Source organism: Diabrotica undecimpunctata, chromosome 1 (genome assembly GCF_040954645.1).
Source record: "Diabrotica undecimpunctata isolate CICGRU chromosome 1, icDiaUnde3, whole genome shotgun sequence".
Taxonomy (NCBI): Eukaryota; Metazoa; Arthropoda; class Insecta; order Coleoptera; family Chrysomelidae; genus Diabrotica; species Diabrotica undecimpunctata.
This window is the reverse complement of record NC_092803.1, coordinates 164101320-164125878: the sequence shown is the minus strand read 5'-3', so window position 1 is coordinate 164125878 and position 24559 is coordinate 164101320. Positions and strand designations below refer to the sequence as shown.

The 24559-nt window shown below is 32.6% G+C and overlaps 1 protein-coding gene across 4 annotated transcripts in view; it reads left to right on the top strand.

The window, feature by feature from the left end:
* Positions 1–24289, top strand: part of LOC140432484 (probable multidrug resistance-associated protein lethal(2)03659) — a 49819-nt gene extending 25530 nt beyond the window's left edge. Inside the window, exons 7-12 of one of the 4 annotated variants that reach the window (XM_072520400.1) lie at positions 5795–6433; positions 11180–11534; positions 16281–16431; positions 18107–18337; positions 22863–23174; positions 23322–24289. In XM_072520400.1, the coding sequence (XP_072376501.1) occupies positions 5795–6433; positions 11180–11534; positions 16281–16431; positions 18107–18337; positions 22863–23174; positions 23322–23770 (2137 nt within the window). In that variant the 3' untranslated portion in view covers positions 23771–24289. Of the gene's footprint in view, positions 1–5794; positions 6434–11179; positions 11535–16280; positions 16432–18106; positions 18338–22862 lie in introns of all 4 variants that reach the window. The other 3 variants (XM_072520402.1, XM_072520401.1, XM_072520398.1) reach the window with 3 other exon arrangements.
* Positions 24290–24559: the final 270 nt, after the last annotated feature.

Sequence of the window (24559 nt, the reverse complement as noted above, 5' to 3'; positions counted from 1 at the left end):
ATAATTTCATTAATACAGATAAGGCTTATATTGATGAAACTGTACTGATAAGAAGGTTTTTCGAATTCGATGGTAGTGCACGACGGGTTAATCATCTTTTAAGTGGTTTTCAGGTATTTATATAATAAGTTTATGGAACTGAATACCAACCAGTATTTAAATACGAGTTCTTGATAAAATTTGTTTGTCTTTTTGTATCACGGGAAGTGTTAAGTAGTATTACTCATTTTATTCATTACGTTTTCTATCATTATGTGGCGTCCGTGGGATAATAATAATGGGGCTTCTTTTAGTGTTCCGGTAAAGAAGAAGCATTTATCTGTGGATGCAAAGCAAATTGTGTAAACTATATACAGTATCTTACTTAAAAGAGGACTTGACACAACTTCCGCTACGAGTGAAACATGCGATTTGACGAAAATACCTCTGACCACAGTAAAAAGAATTACATCAAATCCCATAGAAACAAGAAAAAAACGTAGATTCCAGTTCCACCAAATGTATGGACGAAGCCGATAAGGACTTGATACGTCGAAAAGTATATACCATGTATGAAAAGCAACGCACACCTACATTAAGATCTCTGAAGCAACGGCTCAATTTTGACGAAACCTAAATAAGCTGTAGCCTTACCAGCTTATGGAAAATTTTGAAAAGTATGGGCTTTCGATATCGTATAATTGACAAAACACAAGTAATTATGGAATCTAAGATTACAAAAATGGCGTTATCAGTATATAACTTCACACATTCTGACACACATTCAAGGTGTCCTAAAGGATTTGCCGATTCCTCCAGTGAATGTAAGATAAAAGCTCCGTCAAGTAAAGGGAAAAGAATAAAGATTTTACATGCTGGATCAGAAAATGGTTGAATTCCAAATGCCCTGTGGCTTTCTGCAAAGAATATTAAAGACTCCTGCGTCGACTACCATGAAGATACAACGCCAGAACTTTTTGAAGAATGGTTCAAAAATAATCTAATGCCAAACATTCCTCAGAATAGCGTGAAGGTAATTGATAATGCAAGCTATCACAGTCGCCAACTAAGTCGCCAAACTCGAATAATACTTAATAGGAAATTAAAAAGTACATGGAGACGAATGATATGTATTTTGAAGAATGTTACACCAAACAAGAGCTTTTAGAAGTTTTAAAGGCATTTTATATAAAGAAAAGTATATGTTTGTGATACATTGGCAAAGGAAATGGGACATACAGTGCTGCGGATTCCACCCTATTATTGTATGTTTAATCCCATAGAACATATGTGGCACGAATTGAAGTCTAACGTGAGGTCACAAAATATTTCTCCAACGTTAAGTAATACTGTTGTAAAGTACTGTGTAGAGCGAAACACCACTATGTGTGTAGTGATACTATCATCAAATCTACAAATGTTACGATTAAAAAAAAACGGTTCTTTTCAGAACCATTAATTATTATTAATGTTTGTTTTTCTATAATCTTAACAATAAAATAGATTTATTTTAAAACTCATTTGAAAACATTAATTTTGGGTATATAAGGCAAAGCAATATATTTTACATCCGTTTTTGTGTTTTTGTCGTCGTAATTATTGTAAATTTTGTGGATCCTTTGCTTTATTATAGGAGTACCGTCTAGTCAGTGTTAATTGTCAAAAGACCAACTCTGTCTACCTCGTTTGCTTATCGCTCCGGACCGGTCTTAACAATGGGTCAAGTCAGATAAATGTAATAATATTTACGACCGCACTAATTCAAGTCAACCATTTTCTGCTAAACAAACTTTAACAAAAAAACGAAAAAATATCAAATAAGGTAAACTGACCAAATAACGGCCCAGTTAAGGAATACTTGACTTTAAAAGTACATATAAAGAAAACAAAATAATAGAACAAATGGATTTAAAGTAAATTTGATTGCTTGAGGTTTTGCAAAAAACTTTAATTCCCGCTTATGTTAAAAAAATAGTGGTAATTTCGGTAATTCCGGCTAATGGGGATCTAATTCCGGCCTGCATATCAAAACATGTAAATATTTATTTTAATATTTTCAAGGTAGGTATAAAAAATACAGAAGCATAAAAACATATTTTTTATATAGAAGAGGCATAGACAAACTAAATAAAATAAAAAGATGTACATACGTAATACATTTTGAAACTAAAAAGAAAACAACAAAAAAAACTTTCATAAGTTACTTAACAAGTCTCTTTTTTTTCATTTATTGCATAAGAGCAAAGAGCTATGATAGACCTAAAAATTATTTATCTCAGGAACAGAAAAAAGACCCCTTTTATTAATGTAATTAAACGGTGCAATTAAACAAACAATTTCCTCTGGATCATACCAAATAATATAATCTGTCTCTAGCCATCTCCAATTATATCCTATTTTTTTTTTCATAGCTGTGATTTTGAATTTATGTTGTGTTATTTCTTCTACTACTCCCGAAAAATGTTTCTCCTCGTAAACTACAATGAAGTAGTCAACTAGTTTGTAGTCGCCCAACTCTAAATCCATAGAATTGTTAGCTTTCGGCTTTCTAGTTCTTTCACCTGTTTTTCTGCCAAAACCAACATTTTGGTTTAAAATTTCATTTTCTTTTTTATTTGCTCCATCGATCTTTCCTCTTTGTCTTTCTTCATTCTCAATGTTTAGGTTTAATTTAACAGCTTTCGAAATTTTAATTTTTTCTGTTTTCTTGCCATTAGATTCTGCATTTTTCTTTAAGATGTTGTGTGCTTTTTTTCTTTTTCTTCAAGCTTTTGTTTTTTCCTTGCTTTTTTTTTATTTTTTCAGCTTCTACTCTTCTCTGGTACTCCATGAAATCATCAGCAACCGTTACTACAGGTGTTAATTTTGTTGTAGCCCTGCTTTTGGACATTTGATTGATTTTCAAAATAGGTTCAGAAATCATGAACTATTTTGCGCCATGCAGCTTTGACAGGTCGGAATATAGCAACATCAAGCGGCTACATGATATGTATGGAATTTGGAACCAGTGCTACCAAAACAATTCCATTTTCACGACAAAACTCCCCAGATATATATGACCAAAATGCTCATCGAAAAATAACACGAAATGTTGCTTAATGTAAAATAGTTTGCAATATACTCATAAAACGTTTCTGTATACATCCATCCACTTTTATTGTATCCGATACCCATCGAGTTAGAATCTATGGAGAGGGCATCACGTGACTAAAAACGACCTCACTTCGGCCATATTGTTATGATCGTTTTGACAGATCGTGTATGATTATTTACGTTTGTTGTTTTTCGAATATTTTTAGTTTTATAATACTTTTATAAAAACTGTAATATTATATTGTGATAGTGCATAATAATGGTTTCTTGTTCTCAACGTAGTTGCAGTAGCAGAAGCAATGTTAATCAAAAATCTTCAGGAATAACGTTCCACAGGTTAGTATACAAATATGTAAACAAAGAAATGGCCCGTACTTCAGAAAATACATTAATAGTATTTATAAAAATCTTATAAGGTAGATCGTGCTATTCTAGAGAATACAGAAATATCTTCATCCTAAATATCTTAAAATTTCTTATTAACTAGGTACTGCAACATAATTATTTTTATTTCTACACAATTTCCATTGTGATATTCGAAAGATATTCAATTTTGTTTTTTAAATAATAACTTTTCTAACTTTGTTAATTGCACTAAATTTTTAAGTGTCTTTTATTAAACGTATTTCTTTTATTTCATACCGTATATTCATTTTACCCTTTAAAATATTATTTATATTATTGTCTCTTTCAGATACAATTTGTTATTTGACTGTATTAATTTATCTTTATGTATATGTCGTGTTTTTAGTGTTTACCGCGGGATAAATAAATCATAGTTTATTAAAAATGTATTGCACTTTTTTAGAATATGATTAAAACTTCTGAATAACTATAGTTATGTTTGTATAGTAGTTTTAATATTATTGAGTCAGGTCCTGATCCCACCGCCATATTGGTATGATCGTTAGCCACACCTACTGATGCCGTTTTTAATACATACGTTAATATGCTCATAGCTTCTCCATAGATTCTAACTCGATGCCGATACCCCAACCTATTGGCATAGTTGCAACTAAACGTTTTGGTAGTCTCGTATAGGGAAACGAAACCATTGGTGGTGGGATATCTCCACTAGCGGATATTGTTGTTAATACGGTCGGACATTCTTTTTCATCGTTAGTAGTTCTGATATATAGAGTTTTAGAACCTCTATTAACTAACACTTGTTTATCCTGTGGAGCCATGAAAAAGACTGTCTCTTCGCAGTTGATTATTCGGCTTGGATCTTCCAACACATCACATGGATGTGATGCCATTTTGACTGAAATAATCAGTTACTTCCTTGGAAAAATTACTCATCCTTTCCTCTGTAACGAAGGAACGGCTAGCTGTCAGATTTTGCAATACACGACGTCTTTACTTTCGTTAATTACTTTCGGATGCCGGGTTAGGAAATGTTGATACTATATATTTCCAGAAATTTCATTCTTCAACGGATTGGCTCTCTTTAGATTTTAAATAAGCACTGCTACGGTGTTAATAAGCTGACAGCGTGTCACGGGAAATATTTTTGTGCACATACTTTTGCACTCACATCTTTCAATTTACTTTTTTTTATACCATACACCTTGGATGCTTTATAGGTAGACATGCCAGTTTTCATGTCGTTTAGGGCCCGATCCAGTAGCTCTTGTGAATATTTTTTTACATTGGCTTAGACTTTTTAGTTTTGACCATGATTCTAGAAAAAAATCAAATGTGAATAATTGAGTCTTTGTTGTAGGTACCATGTCAGGCTAAATTTGGGTTAGGCTGAAATTAGGGCACATGCGAAATATACCACTCAGAATAAAATAAAATTATTTTAATGTTTTTTTATAATTAATAAATTGTCATACTATATATTTTTAGTTAAATAAGTTACAAAAAAAAATATTTTTTTTGGGAACAAATTCGAGATTTTTTTCAATTTTCTACCATTAGAAATAACTACCTGACTTTTATAGTTGTAAACTTCCTTTTATGCTTTTCTAGAAAAAAAGTATGGGACGGAATTTGTTAGTACGTTTTTGGTAATATTTTCTTTTTTTTTTTTAAAGTATTACTTTTTTTAATGATTTTTGATATTAAAGAACAAAAAGTTGAATTGAAAAAAAAACACCAACATTCGCAATTACGGCCCATTGGGCCGGAATTAGATTAGCCACTAAAGTTGTGCACTAATAACGGCCTTATCAATTTTTGTAAATTCTACTTTATTTTGGCCCAAAACTAAAGGGTTTTATAAACAATACAACTATTAACCATTTCTAATGAACAAACTACTTCATGTAGGTGAAAAAATATTTTCTGTAATAATCTGCAAGCAAATATTGTAACCAATGAATTTCTCAATGCTTACCCAAAACACTAAGTATTGACGACCGCTCTCGAACAGAGAGCAGTCGTCAATCGAATTTAATCGAACTGACTAAAACAAAAGCTAGAACATGTCTTCCCACCATTTATACATAAAAAAGGAGCCTAATAAATTTCTTGCTAGGATACACAAGCATCGTAGTATTAAAATTAACCAACTTACACGTACTTACAAAATAATTTTTTTAATATTCCTATATCAATTCGTGGTTTAATCACGAAATGGTATAGGCCGTTAATAGGTAGATTTACCTTACTATACTTACCTTTTAATAGAGAAACATTATGTAATTGAATATTTTTACAAGCAGACTCTTTATCGATACCATTTTCTACAAAATTTTCAAGATTTTCTTTTTAGGTATCAAGAGGTCATTAAGGCATGTGCACTTCTATACGATTTTAATTTATTTGAAAACGGCGATGAAACAATTGTCACAGACAGAGGATTGAATCTAAGCAAAGGGCAACAGGCTAGAATTAATTTAGCAAGAGCAATATATAGGGATGCGGATATATATCTTTTAGATGACTGTCTTACAGCATTAGACATTTCAGTTCAAGAGTATATATTTCAAAATTGTATAAAAACTTTCTTGAAACACAAAATTTGTATTTTAGTTAGTCATATATCTAGTCACATCGAACAAGCGAATAATATTTTGATTATGCAAGAGGGTAAAGTAAAATATTTTGGTATTCCTCATACATATTTACTAAACGCGATCATCAATTTACCAGCAGAAGATTTACAAAAAAATATAAATCAAGAAAATAATGAAAATGGTTGCGATGAAGAAACTAATTTATTAGAAGCTGAACAAATTAGATCAGAGAAAAAAATATACCGTGAAGTGAAAAAGAAGGGATCAGTTAATATAAATGTTTATACAAAGTATGTGCTATTTGGTGGTGGATTTTTGTACCTACTTGTTAACGTCATTGGAGGAGGGTGCTCACAATTTGTCACAAGCTACTCTGAAAAGCTTTTAACCAAATGGTAAGTAAAAATATTACTTTTACAATTATTGTTACTGAAATACTATTATTAAAGAACGTTAAAAACACAAGTTTATTAGGAGTAGCAGTCATCAGTTTTGGACTAGGAATTTAGTAAAACTCTTGGACGTTGTCTAGCTTTCGACTTTATTTAATTCTTCTTTCGGACATCTGAGAAGATGATTATATTAGTAAGTAAATTTACTTATATAAAATAAACTTACTCGTGGCAAGATTGGGTTTGAAGCTGTGATATATCTTCTTAAATTTAATTTGTTATTGTATACTGTTTGCATCACTTTGGTTGCCATTTAACTTCAAAGTACTCATATTTTAGTAAATCTTATTAGTTTATCATTTTTACCTCTGCACATAGACATACCTATACTGTCCACTGAAATCTAAACCCGTTCCCCCAGTGTGACAGAGAAAAAAGATGTGAGCAGCCCTTGCATATTTTTTTAATGGATGGGGACCTTGCTACTATCAAACAAAAGTGAGGTAGCAACTTAAATATAACTTTTTTAACCTGTTTAACGTAACAAGTGATAACGACATTGTATTATTTCTGCTTTCGAACCTGTATAATTAAGGTTCAATTCTCTCACTGATTTTTATTTTTTTATATAAATTAAATATTATTTAATATTACCTATATTACGTATTTTTGCATGACGGACGTTTGTAGACATTTTAGTAAACATATCAAAAGCCATCTAGTATACTGTGTATACTGTGATGAAAACAAACAGAGACAAAGAATGTCATGGTAAACGATTTGCTTCTGATTCATACACAATTCACGTGATACTACTAAACACAAAGGAACGTATTTGGAAATAATTTTAATTCAAGTTATTCCAAATTAGTAACCCTATTATAACCATAAATGGATGATTTGACTTATCCCTATAATAAAAATCATTAGGTGACAGATCCAGTGATCCCTTTGGCTACAAAATAGTTGTGACCACTTTGTCTTCCTATTTAATAATTTGAGAAGGTTATCTCTAAATTTGTATGCACTTCTATGAATTTCCGGAACAAATTGCTGTTGTAGTAGGTCCAAATACTTCGATCCAGTTGGGTTTTAGACTTTCTCATTATCTCATTTCTCAGATCATTAACTTACGCGAGATAAACTGTTATGCTTTAGTACTAAGAACGCTTAAGTTTTTTTCTGTCGCTCTGGGAAACGGGTCTATATTGCAGCGCTCAGTCTATTTGTATTGTATGTAAGGTATGTGCAGGTAATATGGCCACCTTAAGAACTTTTGTCCGTATTTGTGGCCAAATATATATTTTTTTAAAGTAACTGTTATTATAGTTACATGGGTTATCTAAATATATATTTATTGTATAATTTTTCAAAAATTGATAAAAATATGATATTTATGACTTAATTAAAAAAATACTGCTATTGGCCATATTATAAACATGGTGTCGCTAATATGGCCACTCTACAGAAAGTAAATTTGTATATCTAATTATGAAGCTTAACACAAAATAGAATAAAATAGTTTGAGATTTTTTAACAGTTTTATTACATGTTAAGCAAATACAGTACAGAAACTTAATATTGTCTTATTTTTCACAATCGGTGCTTAAGAACGTATCAATTTTGTCTTTAGCTGTGAGACCCATGCACTCTTCGTGGATATAAGTGCTACGTACGCTATACAGTCTCATATCTACCATCCTGTCTTCCTTGCATAATTTGCAGAACCAAGATTCTTGTTTTTTTGTTCCCTTTTTCTTAGCAGGCAAGGTCTTAAATTTGTTTTTTGGATTGGGTAATTTTCGTAGCATTGACGAGACTCTTTTACCATCTGTAGTATGCGTATTTGCTTTAATATTTTCTGAATCACTTTTTCCAATACATCTACCGAATAAATCTTTAGTAACAACTTGGGCTCGACTGTTGATAGCTGGTTTTCTAGGCTTTTTGTTATCGTTCTTTATTGTTGCATTTTCAGGTGTTTCGAGCATAATTGTGAATGAATTATTTTAAATGTTTGAGAAATCACTGTGATCGTCTTCTGAATCAATAACTTCATTACTGCTAGAATCATGCAAACTAAAGGATAAGTCAGAGTTGCTACTTTCAGTGTCTAGAAATAGTTTTTCCGGGCGATTCTTCGGTTGAAAATCCGAAGTAGAGGGACGACAAGAGTTACTACTATCAGTGACCAGACATACTTCTTTTGAGTTATTTTTCGGTTGTAATCCCAAAGTAGAATGACAACGGTAATATTTTTGTTGAATGCCTGAAGTTGATGGCATGGATAAATCATCTGCTTTATTACAAGCGTTAGTTTCTGATAATGTGACATTTTCTTTATCTTCCTGATGTTGGTATGTGATAGTACTAGGGACAAACGCTATCTCTGGGATACCTTCTGGGTTAAATGGATAAATTCCCCTTGAAGAAAACCCCGATTTTATATTAGATGGTGTCATTGTTTTGCCCAAACTGTAGAAAAAATTGCCCCAAATCTCTGTTTGGTAATAACACGATCGCTATGAATAGAATAATATTTCATAACTTCATCATCCCAGTAATATTCAAAGGCTCTAAATACAGCTTTGTCCATTGGTTGGAGCTCATGAGTAGTATTACTAGGTAAACAGTATTGAGTAATTTCGTATCTTTCGGCAGTTTCTTCAATAGTGTGATCCAAATGGCATCTTGCACCATCAAATATACATGGACCAGCAACCTTAAATTTTGAAAAGTGTTGAAGCCAAACTGAAAACGTTTCAATATTCATGCTACCTTTTGCAGTCATTTGAACAACAGCACCTGGAGGTAGTGAGTCAACCCATTCTGGCTTACTACGTTTACCCTTAAAAAGTACCATTGGAGGGAATGCTGTACCAAGAGCATTACCACAAGAAACAATGGAAACACTTTCTCCATGTTCGTTTGCAACAACATGTACTCTTCTAGCCCCTTTTTGCGCCAAAACTTTCTGCTGGTGGTGAAGTGTTAACCTGCAACCTTTCTCGTCTACATTATATATCCGTTCGGGCTTATCACGTATGTCCATTTCTCTTAAAATACCTTCCAGCTTAGTAAAACGATCTTTTACAATAAATTTATTAAGCTTTTCTGCCCTAGTCGGATTTAAGTTTTGTGCTTTCCTAGGTCTGATTTGGGGATTGCGCTTCATAAAACCACGTAGCCAATAACGACCAGCTATTCCTTTGCTTTCTTGAAAAGAATTTGGGATATTATTGAGTTCTGTAAACCGATATACACACTTACAAAGTACCCTTGCAGTAAGTGGATATCCAATTTGCGAAAGACGGACAATACGTTGAACTAATTCTGCTTCTTGGTCATTTGTAAGTATAGTCTTTCGCCCTAGACAAGACTTTACTTGTTTTCCCTCTTCTAAATATCGTCGAAGTGTCCGCCTTGGGATGTGATATGTACGACTAGCTGTGTTAACTGCGGTCCCATTTTCCACCGCTCTTAAAGCTGCTGACAAATTTTCCTTCGTCCAGTTGCCTCGTAGGCCCCTGCGCTGATACTGGGGCATTTTTTATTTCTGTAATAAAAGAAATAATATCAATACAGCAAACAAAATATGCATTGTAGAGTAATATGGCCACGTAAGATAAATATGGCCATGGCCATATAACCCTACTTTTCACCTGGCCATATTACTCAACACTGTATTTTGATATTTTGTCTAAGAAAAAATGTATTAAATCAAAATTTATACAATAAAATAAGAACATGTACATGATTTTGAGGGTATACGAAACATGTAAGTACAATTAATATATTAAAAACTTACCTACTAGATTCAGTTAAGATTTTTTTTAAAAATTACGAAATTAATAACCAGCTTCTGCAATGACGAGTTTTCACAACAATGGTGTATGGTTCTGACGTATAGAGAATGTGGCACCATCTGTTTAACAATTTCGGCACTAAATGTGTATTACTATGCTAATATCAAGAGTTCTACCGTTTAAACATAAAAATAGTAAGAAATTTGTTGGATGGCCATATTACTATACATGGCCATATTACCTACACCTACCTTATGTCTATGTCCTTACGTGTGTTAATTTTAACCATTTTTATACACAAATTTCCATGCTACACTTCCTGTAGCCTAGTCCAAAACTAGTATACATAGGTACATCTATCTATTAGACTTGATACATCTTCTTCTTCTTCTTCCTACTTTATAAATAGGGTTAATGCCTGTTTTACTTCGGTTTTTAGCCTCAGTTGACGTTATCTAACCATCTTTCCCTCCTATGTCCCAATGATCTTCTTCCATTTGGCGATTTGTCTCTTGCTATTCGTGCTATTCTATTTTCTGTCATTCCATTCTGTTTGGTCCACGCGTTTAATTCCTCTATACCACATCTCGTTCGTATTTCCTCACTTCTTACTCTGTCTCTTAGAGTTTGGTTTGTTTCGTAAGACTTTCATTTCTGTTGTTTCCAGTAGTCTTTTTGTTTTCGCCGTATCTGCTCTTGTTTCCGCTGTTGATCTTGATACATCTGATAATGGATATAAACGCCCTCTTCACCTTCCATTTATCTTTAATTCTAGTTTTTAGCTCACGTGTCAACGTCATTTATAGTCATCCTTTTTTTGCTTGTGCCCATGGTCAGAAATCTGTAATTCCCGTAATCTTATGTTGATCGTTTGTCTTTCAAATATTTTGTTAATATTGAGCGTAGCTAGTATGAATTTATTTAAATTTGCTTTACTTTACAGGGTTGACAAAAAAGAAAGCGTTTTAACATTAAAAGACAAATTAGCTCATACTAATACCACCGGCTTTAACATAAGTCAAATAAGCGAAGCAGAAGCTGTGGAAGCTGCCACATTTAAGCTTTATTCTATCATGCTGGTAATGTCAAGCAGTTTAGATTTTTTAGTACTTTTCCTAATGCTAGACTTCTGTCGAAGAGCATCGGTAAACATTCATAAAGAAATGATTAAAAATATTTTTAGTGCTATAATGACATTTTTTGATACTCATTTTATTGGAAACATCTTAAACAGATTCTCACAGGATTTAGTTAATATTGATGAGGTGCTGCCACGTGTAATAAGGGTATGCAAATCGGTAAGTTTCTATGAATATATTTTTTTTGTTGTTAATCTGTAGTTTTTTGGTAGTTTTCTTTATAATTGTTTAATTATTGCTTATTAAAATCGTGGGTAAAAAACAATGGGGCTAATTATTCAAATAAGTAACTGAATTAAGGAAATAAGATAGTTTTGAAATATCATAATTTAGACGTGTGCTAAAATTTTTGTAATCTATAGAATTACTCAATAAAATATCAAAAACAATGAATATAAAAGAAAGATGAAACAAAAATAAAAGCTGTTGGAATCCATTTAGAACACTATGGATGAAACTGCAATAAAACCATTTATACCAAATAAATATTTGAACAAACAATGAAGAATTAAGTTGTGGTCATAGACAGTTATGATATCAGTTTTGGCAATAGGACATTAATTTCATGAACCGCCATGTTCGTACAGACAGATTTGACAATGACGTATAATATATATTATACGTCATATGTTTATAAATTTATAAATAAATATTTGTTAAATAATTTTTTTATTTAATATAGAAATAAAGGGTTTAGGAAATTTATAAAATAATATATGTAATGTTTTTAAATTATTTAGAGCGTATATCTTCTTCGTTTTCTAGTTCCATGACCGTTATCGATCGTTGGATATCATGTTGGCTACCATATTCGCTATCGTGACTTTATTGACAGCAGCTCTAAATAACGATGTAGTTGATTTTCCATACCATTGCCTTAGATTTTTCAGCCATGATGTTCTTCTTCTACCAGGACCCCAATTACCTTGGATCTTTTCCTGAATGATCAGATGTAAAAGGTCATATTTTTCAGGGTGCCTCATAATGTGACCGAAGTATTCCAGCTTGCGTTTCTTTATTATATTGACGTTGTGTTGTTTGGTTCAGCCGTCTAAGGACCTCCTCATTTCTAACTCTGTGGACCCAGCTTATTTTCAGTAGTCGTCTGTATACCCACATCTCAAAGACTGTCAAGCGTTTAAGGATAGCCTCAGTTAGAGTCCACGCTTCCACTCCATACAGCAGGACAGGAAAGATGTAGCAAGATGTCATTCGAACTCTAAAGTAAATGCTAAGATCGTGACTGCAAAGTACGTTTCTTATTTTTACAAAGGCAGCTCGGGCTTGTTCTATTCGGCTTTTAATTTCTGCGGTTGAATCCCAGCTCTCATTGATATTACTGCCGAGATACACGAGTTTCTCTACTCTGTTCATTGTGGCATCTCTGACTTTTATACCGTCATCCTGTATATAATTTTGTTTGCTAACTATCATATATTTAGTTTTCTTAACGTTGAGTTTAAGTCCATACCGATCACAAGTCTGTTTTATTTTGTTCATTAGATTTTTAAGGTCTCCGCAATTAGCAAGCACTAAAGTATCGTCGGCATATCTAATATTGTTGACGGTTACTCCACTCACAATAATACCTTCTGTTGTCTCCATTAAGGATTCCTTAAATATTTCCTCCGAATATAAGTTAAAAAGTAAAGGCGACAATATACAGCCTTGTCTTACTCCTCTTTTTATATTTATTTCATCCGACAGTTCTTGTTCAACCTTTATTCTTGCCACTTGATGCCAGTATAGATTTGTAATTATTCGTAGATCTTTATCGTCCAATCCAGCTGTTTCCAATATTTCTAGCATTTTGTTATGTCGGACTTTGTCAAAAGCCTTTTCAAAATTGATTGTAAACCTGTATACTAAACAAGGCTTCTCTTGTACCCAAGCCACTCCTAAACCCAAATTAAGTATTGCTAATTCTGTCCTCTAAAAGCGTGTAAATTCTGCTGTGTATTACTCGCAGGAAGATCTTCAAAACGTGACTCATCAGACTTATTGTCCGATAATCACCGCATGTCTTTGGACGATGTTCCTTAGGTATTGTGACAAATGTCGACTTTAACCAATCAGTTGGTAATATCCCAGTGTCATAAATTCTGTTAAAGAGATTACACAGACCTTTAATTCCATTTTCTCCCAAAAACTTTAGTATTTCAGCACTTACTTCATCGGGGCCAACTGCTTTTCCATTTTTTGCCGTTTGTATTGAACGTGTAACCTCACTTTCTGTTATAGATGGACCTAATATAGCAATCGGTGTATAGTGTTCTACTCTCTAATCTTCAAATAATTCAGAAATGTAGTTTTCCCATTCTTTTAACTGTTCATTCATGTCTAATATTTTGTGTCCGTTTCTGTCTTCTAAACTTTGGGATACTTGTTTCCGTTTGTTTCCAGCGACCTCTTTTAATTTCTTGTGCAGATGAAATGTATCGTGTTTCTTTTCATATTGTTCAATTTCATTACATTCTTTACTATGAAATTGTGTTTTCGCGTGTCTTATCTTCTGCTTGATTATTACGTGGATCCTCTTGTATTCGTTTTTATCTTTATTTCTGACTTCTCTTTGATCCATAAGTCTCAGTATTTCTTCTGTCATCCACCCTGGTTTTTTTCTTGCTTTTAGCGCACTCAATTTTGTTTCTTAAACAGTCATTAAGATGTCTTTAATTCTCGTCCAGTTTTCCTCAGTACTTTCCTCTTTGCTTGATGTTAACTTCATTTTTTGTTCTATTATACTAGTTATTTCTTGTTTTACAGTATCATTTAACATCTTTTCTCTATCAATAGTAACTGTTTGCTTATTCGTCCTTGTAACTCTACTTAATCTCAGTCTTATTTTTCCTACTAAAATATTGTGATCTGTTGGTACATCTGCGCCTGGATATGTTTTTACTGCTAATACTGAATTTCTGCATCTCTTATTAGAGCGTATATCACTCTTACATATTTCATAACAACACCGATTCGTTGTTCTTTTTCGTACAGGTATTATAATAATAATAATAATCTATTTAAAAAATGATTTGCTAATTGTGGCACTTTATTTTTTTCAATAAATATACTTTCTTTGGTAATTTTTATATTAATTATCTATATTATTTATATTACTAACCTAACTTAGTTGTTTGCAAAATGTCTGTTCGAAAAAATGGCTGACATAATTTTTTGATCATAAGACAGAGAAGAATTTGCAATTGTAGTAGCCAACGTTCATTAAGGAGATGACACTTTAAGAAGAAGAAGAAGCTTGGAAATAATCTTGCAATCCTTTCTTCTTTTTTTCTTTCTGCACCTTTCCATTTCGGATATAGGGAATCATCTAGAGGCCTTTTTTTCCATTACTTTTCCTTACAAGATCAGCTTTATGCGTCTATATTCCTTGGTATTGTTGGGTACAATGTGAGATAAATTTTACAGCTGCTAGGGTTGTATTAGTCAAATGTGTACTTATTATGAAATTGAAATGGTCTTATTGCAGTTTGGATTAAAAAACAAAATGTGTGTTTTTACTTATTTCTGTATAAACTATTGTAAATTGATTTATTTGTAATTAAATATTCGTTATTCGAGCTTTAATTACGTAGATAATATTAATAATAATGGTACAGTTTTGGATATAAAAAACCCATTCGCTTGTTAAAGTGATGATTTTTTGGCGTCCTATTTATTGAATATTATGTAGGTATGCTGTAGTGTATGTGTATTTTATTTTTATGTATATTGTGTATGTTCATTGTCTTTACAAAGAATTGCTTACTTTATTCAAACTACTACGGTACGGACTACAGAATGGAAAACAAAGAAATAAAAATACTCTGTTACGCAGGCGTCTCAATATTGATAGACTTAATCTTTTAGACATTTCGTATAACCCAAAGCACAAAAAACGATATTATTAAATCGTTTTCGTTCATGGGCATCAAAGCAGGTGGCACCTCTGTACGATAACCACTGCAGTGGTCAAGTGGTTTTAGGAGAGCACGAGAAGTTTAACGAATTTGTCTTCCTAAGAATTGTCCATGATTTTTTGTTTGGAAAACATACCACCAACCGTCGAGAGCATAATAAACAGGGTGAATGATGATGAGGACCTACCAGCTTTTTCAAAAACCATATTTTGTAAGCTACTAAATGACATGGGTTTTGAATATGATAAAAGAGGTCGAGATTCGATAATGATGGAAAGAAAAATATCATATCCTGGAGATACAAATACCTTGGATAAATAAAAACATTAAGACCCATGAGTGACTTTGAGTTTCGCTATGATCTATACTACTACTATTTATTATTGGTAAAAAAAAATTCGTGGTTTTTTAAAAACTTTGAAATTTTGTAAATTGTACTTTTTAATGTTCCGACTCAAAACGTTACCGATCCCTGGGTTAGCTTATAACGCTATGAATCTTTGCCGTTTAACTGTCTATAGAAAGTCTCTCTCACCTGTCGAGCTTGGTATGGTATGGTAGGATATGTGTTTGAGATGCTCCGATTAGGTAGACTCTTCTAACCTTTTTAGGGTGAGTTCCCAATTGATGAACACAGTCACTGGTTGAAAAATGTTCTACTAGTGGTAGTGGTTAGTCTGGAATTCTGTGGAGGAGATTGAAGACCAGACAAGACAGGGTTGAGCAAGTTTGGATGGGAATTGATACTCTACCAGTAGTAGTGAAAGATGTAGTGAGAAAAGGTCTAGGGAAAACAATGTGAGCGTAAGCCACTTCTGACGTAATATCTATCGATAGAAGGATTCGTCAAAAACAATACAATTAGAATGCACAGAAATTCTATGATGATTATTATCGGTTGATTCTGACCAAAAATATAATATATTGCTTATCATGTGTTACTACTAGTTCCCAGTTAATTTATTTATTGCTAAAAAATTGTTTTTAGGTAACATTCAGAATTAGTGGAAGTTTAATACTTATAATGTCAGTCCATCCTCAGTTCGGGATTTATATAGTTATTATGTTTGTTCTGCTGCTAACATTAAGATGGATCTACATGCCTGCTGGAAGAAGTTTAAAGCGATTAGAAGCATCAGGTGAGACTTTTTCAATATTTTTATTTTGTATTTAAAACATCACATTTTATTTTTTTAAAAACTACATAGACTGCCAACTATATAGACATATCCGTAACATGTACTTGAAGCTGAGTATTGATCCTGTGTTTGTGACTTTGTAGAAACTGAATATCAAAAACAAAAATAAAAAATCAATCTGACTTGAGATCTAAAAAATCGTGGATAGCTAGCAGCTAACGTATTTTTGTGACAAATAATTAATAGAGCATAAAAACGAAATCGGCAAACTTATCTCATGTTTATAAACTGACATAAATCCCATGAAAGTTTTGCACCTCCAAAAGATATTAGGACTGACTCCATTGGTCACCGGCCTACATACGATGAAACCAGACAAAGATTTAAATACCAACCTGTAAGTCAGTCTCCTTCATAAAAGGTTCTAAATGTGGTGTACATCTTTGTTTAAACAAAAATAGTAGGTAACTGTCAACTTTCACGGGAACTGAGTTTGTGTCTGTGATGCGTAATGAAACATATCTGTTACAACAACATTTTTGTATATAATATAGTATATTACATAATGAGAGTTGTAAGAAGCTTATTACATGCAAGTAAAAAAGTCGCGAGCGAGCCGCGTAGCGGCGAGCGCATTAATTTTACAAGTATGTAATAAGCTTACAACAATTTTTAATATTAACATTATTTTTCAAAGTTATAACACTTCTTAGCATAGAATATACTGCCCATAATGAGGATGGTTTAAATTTCTTAGCGATTTCTCCAAAATAAGCCAAGAGTACGTTTTCAGAAAATGAATTTACATTATTTGTTGTACGCCAATCCATAAATTGCTGATATACCTTTTCATATCTTCCTCTAGATTTTTCTGGTAATAGGTTCTCGGTAGTGTTCGCAGCTAACTGCATAATATTGGGAGGTGTGCTACTAAATTCATCTTCACTATTCGATTAACTCATTTTATTTATCTGTATTTAAATTACCACTATATTTACAATGACAGATTAATAATTTTTAATCTGTCAAAATAACGTCTGTTAATTCGTTTCCACGGTAACTCGACCAACTGACTTACAAGGCTTGTGTGATATTACATATTTTTATAGAACTGAAGCGTATTTTTTTTTATTACGTGCTAGTCATTACGTGTCAGTATCTGTTTTGATGTATTTACTTAGCATTCAAATAGTAGGTAATATACAATTTACTAGTAAGAGAGTAGAAAAATAGTTATAAATAATTGCCAAAATTTTACAATTAATTATTATAAATAAATGTTTAATTTAAATTGTTCCCAAATTTTGTTAAATAAATAAAAGTTACTTGTTATACTTTTTATTTTTATAAATAAAAATAATCATAGAAAAAGTATAGTACGCAACTTAAGCTGTAAGCTTATTACATGCTTGTAAAATTACCTTTTGCAAGGTACCATTACCTTGCAACTTTTTTCCTCGCATTTAATAAGCTTCTTACAACTCTGGTTATGTAATATACCATTTTGCAATTTTTTTTTCTCTTTTTGTTTTGTAGACACAATTACCTTGTTCTGATTTTTTTTGGAAACGAAATAAAAAACTGCGATGTTTAGGGTTAGGAATTTTTGAGCGCGGTATATTAAAACTTTTTCTATTAAAATTAATTATTAAAACATAATATCTTTTTATTTCAGCAAGAAGTCCAATGATTGGTCACTTAAACTCTACTCTTGAAGGTCTCACTACTATACGAGCCTGTAAAGTACAAAATATTCTAATCGACGAATTTGATAGACATCAGGATGTATATACTTCTGCTCATTTTCTCTCTATATGTAGCAGTAAAGCTCTAGGATTTTTTATGGATTCAGTGTGTACCTTTTTTGTTGTTGCGGTGGTTGCCAAATTTGCTTTCTTTACTACAGGTATGGATCCAATAAACAACTTTTTAATGCATATACATCTCTTAATAAATTTATACAAATTTACTTTTCTGCTTCTACTAAGATTGAAGATAAGTTTTCTTATTTTTTTTATATTCGACAATATGTTAGCTTTTTAACTTTTTCTGTTGTATTAAAAGTTGTTTGCTCTTTTTCTATATATTGTTTGTTACTACTTTATTTATCTCCGCTAATTTTAATTACCTTAAGTAACCATAACTTTTTCAAAAATTTAAGGTTTAAACTAAAAATAATGGTTGGGACCGATCTATAAAAATAAAACTTACTTTTACTTTATCGTGTCCGGAGATGTGACATAAAATTTAGGCTCAGTATCTGACTACGTCGGTTCCATCTTTGTTGGCGAGCCACAAATCTCCGAGGGTACATCGATGAGGAAAATTTCTTCATTTAAGAAGATGTTCCATATTCTGTGTTTCTCCACAGTCACAGTTCACATCATCTTGGTCTATTTTTCCCCATACTCAAAATACTCAGGCGGTTCACCCTACACTGTTCCAAGGAAGCTTTTCCTGGATTTTAGTCGCTTTCGTGGTGTTCGAGCTTTGTACAGTGCATGCCGTTCGTCCGCGGTCTGTTTATTTTTTCTATGTGCTCTGCAACGCCTCTGCGTGTTGAGGGTTCTGCAAAACTCGCTGTTTTATATAGATCTGAGAGTGGTGTTGGTTTCATGCTCCCCTTACTATTCTGCACAACTCATTTAGTCCAATATCAAACGTGACTCGCATATTCAGCAGCTGGGTTTGCGTTTACTTCCCGTTAGCTTTCTGAGTATGATGTTCCTAGTTGTTACTTTCCCTCTCGTTTTTATGCAATGTTGTCTGTAGGTGAGGGCTCGGTTCAAAGTTAATCCAAGATATATAGGTTGGTTTGTGTGTTCTAATGTATTACCATTCCACGCAATTTGGAGTTTTCGCTTGGCTTGGTTTGCGCGAAGGTGGAAAGCGCAGACGTGGGTTTTAGAGGGATTGGGTCTCAGGGAATTCTGCAGGTGGTACACTTCCCGTCATATAAAACTGGTACACTTTTTTTTCCCAATGTAAACCTGGGTTCAGACTGGATAGAGTGTTTCGTGAATTAATTCGCTGTTGCCATCACAGATAACGGAATTGCACTAAATCTAATTAAAAAAAATAAAGTTATTATTAGATAGGTATTATTTTTATCATTAACAACAAAAAACCGTATTTAATAAATTTAATAACCAGAGATAGGGTTCAGCTAATATCCAAAATATTTGAAGGATCTTTAAACCTAGATTATTGGCACAGGGAACATTGGAATGCATCTACTGTACCTAATTTTTTACTTCAATTACCTACCGAACACGAACTGTATTTTGTATCAATAAGTTTAGTCACAAGCCAACTACCAAGATTAATTTATTATTTATTATATGAACGATAACATTAACAAAAACTAACATTATACTTTATCCTACGTAGATTATAAAGTGACAGTTACAATCCAATACCTCACTGTTTTATTATAATAACTTAAAGTTATGTCTAGATTGATTTTATCTTTCACTATATTTGAATTGAAATATTTTTATAAATTATAATAAAACACAAATCAAGGTATGAGTACTTAATTGAGATACTGAAAAATTACAAAATTAATATGAAAATTTTTTAGGATGCATGTTTAAACAAATTTAATGTGACTGACTGATCGAGAATGCTCGATGTTTTAGTTTTTAGAATACTCAAAACTGGCGGTCTGTCACACAGCCCTGTTTTTAGCTGATTTCATATAATATTTTCGTTGAACTGGCAACAGTGCCCTAGAAATTAGAATGACACATGTGACAAGATCAACTTACACAACTTGAAAAACATGATTTTCGGTAATAAGAGTTGTACCAGTTTTTTATGACGCGAACGGTACGCTGTCATTGTTTTTAAGTTTCTCCTCCACTTCTTCAAAACTATTTCTTGGAGCACATATTGCAAGATCGTCAGCATAGACGAAGTGATTGGTTTCGGTCGAAGTAGGTTGGTCGTTTGTGTATATATTGAAGAGCATTGGTGCTAAAACACTTCCCCGTAAGAGGCCGTTTTTTGAACTCTCCCCCTACTTACTTTACCCTCCAGCATAACGTAAAAACGTCTGTTTTGCAGTAAGAAATATACGACATTACCCAGATGGTAGTCATTGAGAGTGTCGTATAATTTGCGGAGTAATATTTTGTGCCTTATTGTATCATAGGCTGTTGTCAAATATAGGAAAGCAGCCCCAGTTACAAGTTTTTCTTCAAAGCCCTCTTCAATGTGTTCTATTAGTTCGAGGACTTGACCGGTGAAAGTAAGATATATAAATAAAAAATATTTAATAGGTAATTAAAACATCCTGGCATATATTTTTCTTGAATTAACAAGTGCTTTTTAGTAATTTTTACTTTCTGGTATAAACTGTAACTGCTAAAGCGAAAATTAGATGAATAAAATAAATGAAACAAAGAATATAAAGTTACACAGTAGATAAAGTGCGAGAAGTAGTATGCAAACTATGAGGACTGACAACTATAGCTTAAATATCATACTTATTTTTTTATGTATAGTTATAGATTCTTAAATCTAAGATCAAAGTTACAAAGAAAATGATCTTGCTGACATATTATGTTAATGTTAACACATGCTAACTCCTTTCTTTCCCCCACACAATCCCTTTTCACCTAACCATACAGCATTTTATGAATCAGTAGAATCAGTAGAGAAAAATAGTTTATGAGTAAAAGTAGTTGTTCTTGTACTTAAATGTGTGATTATACGAGCCTTAACAACTAAATGTTCGGACAAACGAAAATTTATTGAAAACTTTCATCTTTACAACTTTGCTTATTAAACCAAAGAACGAGATCGAGTACGGGTAGAGATCGTAAGCACTTGGTACAAGACTATTGTTTAAAATATTTCTTGATTCTTTAATTGCTGTGTTACTTGTGCCTTCCACCACTTCATATACCAGCTGATGAAACGTACCCCCAAATACCAAATACGCACCATTCCGTTTCTGGAATACCTCATTTTTACTTCTGCTAATCCGTTTTCGAAAGTCTCCTACGCAAACATCAAATTTCGATTCGTCACTGAATATGGCTCTGGACCAGTCATCAATGGTCCATGAAGTCTTCGATCTTGCAAAATTAAAGCGGTTGCTTAAAGTTTTCATGAACCGTTGATGACTGGTTCAGAGTGATGTTTATACAAATTTGATGTATGCGTGGGAGACTTTCGAAAACGGGTTATCAGAATTCAATATGATGCATTCCATAAATATTCCCTCAATCAAAACAACTGTGAAGTTTCCCAAAGCAATTATGATTTGGGGCTGCATGTCAAGAAATTTTGAAAAATAGTCTTACGCCAAGTGCTTACGATCTCTACCAGGATTTGAATTTTATATTCCAGCAGGACGGTACTGCATGCCATAAAACTAAAACAACTAAAAATGGTTTGGAGATAATAACATTAAAGTCCTCTCATTGCTTTTGAACAGTCCAAACCTTAATGTTATTGAGACATTGTGGCATAAGATAAAACAGAAATTGCGTAATGATCCCCAGAGAATCGTCGCCGATTTGAAGAGTAAATTAGGTGAATTATGGGATAGTTTCCACCATGACTTGTGTAAATCCTTAGTACGAACAATGTCAGACAGGATTGCCGCAATTGTAAAGGCGTGTGACGATGTAACCATATATTGAAATAGAAATTTCTTGAATTGTCCGAACATTTAGTTGTCACGATGTTATGCAACACTTTTGTTTATTTTGTCGCTAACGCTACAATTCAAAGTGTATAGAGACCGAGCCATGTCAATATTTTGTTATTAATGATAGAGTTTAATGCATTATTGATCTCGTTCTTTGGTTCAATAAAAATGATCGTGAAGATGAACGTTTTTAATAATTGTTCGTTTGTCCGAACATTTAGTTGTTTGGGGCTCGTATGTATATATATATATATATATATATATATATATATATATATATATATATATATATATATATATATACATTTGCACAATGTCTATATATAGCGCACAAAATATTAACTTGTAAAGTTTTCTTAGAATATAACCATTTTACAAAATGCAGTCCTCATATTTTGCACACTCAACTTCATCCAGCTGCCATGCGACAATAATATTATTATGTAAAACTCTTCTTCTTCTTAAAGTGCCCTCTCCTCAATGGAGGTTGGCTACTACAATTTTAAACTCTTCTCTATCTTCAGCTGTTCTTATTAGCTGTTCAAAATTTAGCCCTGTCCATTGTCGGATGTTTCTGAGCCACGATAGTCTTTTCCTTCCTAGGCCTCTCTTTCCCTCGATTTTTCCTTTCACTATAAGTTGGGCATATTGGTACTTATTATTTCTCAGTATGTGGCCTAGGTATGATGTTTTTCTAACTTTTACTGTGTTAAAAAGTTCTCTAAAACTCTATATTTTATTTTAATTTTACAATCTTTTATCAATTTAGATTCGACTGCCGGGGAGGTTGGCTTGGTTCTTACACAAGTATTTGGCCTTGGGCGTACCATTCAGTGGGGTATTCGTGAGTGGGCAGAACTGGAAAACCTAATGACGTCGACTGAACGACTTCTGGAATATACCGAACTGAAAAAAGAAAAAAGCGAAGGCGAAAAATTGGATAACTGGCCGTCCAAAGGTTCTATTGTCTATGAGAGGGTTTGTTTATCATATCAAAATAGTAATGAACTGGTTTTAAATAATTTAAATTTTAATATTCAGCCCAAAGAGAAAATTGGAATCGTAGGCAGAACTGGTGCAGGTAAATCCTCTATAATCTCAACAATGTTTAGACTGTATGAAGTTAGAGGACGAATTATTATTGATGGGGTAGATATCAAGACATTACGATTAGATTTTCTACGAAAAAGTATTGGTGTTATTCCACAAGATCCTATTTTATTTTCAGGAACCATCCGTTCAAACTTGGATCCGTTTAACGAATTTACGGATGAAGATATTTGGACATGCTTAGAAAAAGTTGGCATAAAAAATTATATTAATGATTTATACCAATTAGTTAATAGCAATTCATTATCTTTTAGTGCTGGCCAAAAACAGCTAATTTGTCTAGCAAGAGCTATTCTACATAAAAATATTATACTTATTATGGATGAAGCGACTGCTAATATGGATCCAGAAACTGACAAAACTATTTACAGTATTATAAGGCAAAATTTTCACAATTCTACGATACTTAGTATTGCCCATAGACTTGAATCCATTTTAGAATATGACAAAATAATGGTGCTAGACAGGGGAGAATTACTTGAATTCGATACACCTGAAAATTTACTCACAAATACAGATAGTATATTTTATAACATGGTTAAACAGTCAGGATTAGTACATGAATAAAAAATATAGGGGAAACACAGGTATTCTCAATTAATTTTAAACACTATAAGATTGTAATTACTCTCTTCCTATTTTATTATTATTAAGGTAATATCAGTTTATTACTGATTAGGATATTAAAACAATAAAAGCATACATATTGTGAGATAATTATTATAACAAACCCAAAATATACTGAAAATTAGATACGAAATTTTATTTTAGTTAGATTAAAGCGATGCATCCAACCTAAAAAAGGATGGACAGATTTTAGTGAATAGTTTAATTGTGGTGAAGTTAGTAATTGATTGGGAATAGTTTGCAAATCAGGCATCTAAATGCAAATCCCTAAAAGTCGCATGTTTTACGATTTTGAGATTTATACGTCACAGTGACTTCGGCTCTATACTATATGCTACAGCTGATTTCGGTGTAAACACTGAATTGTCCACGACAACCAATAAAAATGAAGTTTGATGTACCACGTGGCTAAGGCGCATGTCAGATACGGGTTAAGAGCAACATCCATTGTTGTTTATATTGTACTACGAGGTTGCAAAGTAATTGTTTTTCTTAATAGTGAGAGAAATTCCTTATGGAGAATATCTTACTCCATCTGAAGTTATTAAATCTCAGAAAAAAGATAATTAAGCAATAAAAGCGAATTTGGAAAATGAAATAGATGGGTTTGATAGTACATTTTCCCTATGGTTATTGATTGTAGATATGTTACAAAATCATTACCGATGTTTCCAAAATGTGGACATGTAGTTAAACCATACCCTCCTTAGTGGCGCACCCATAATTTGT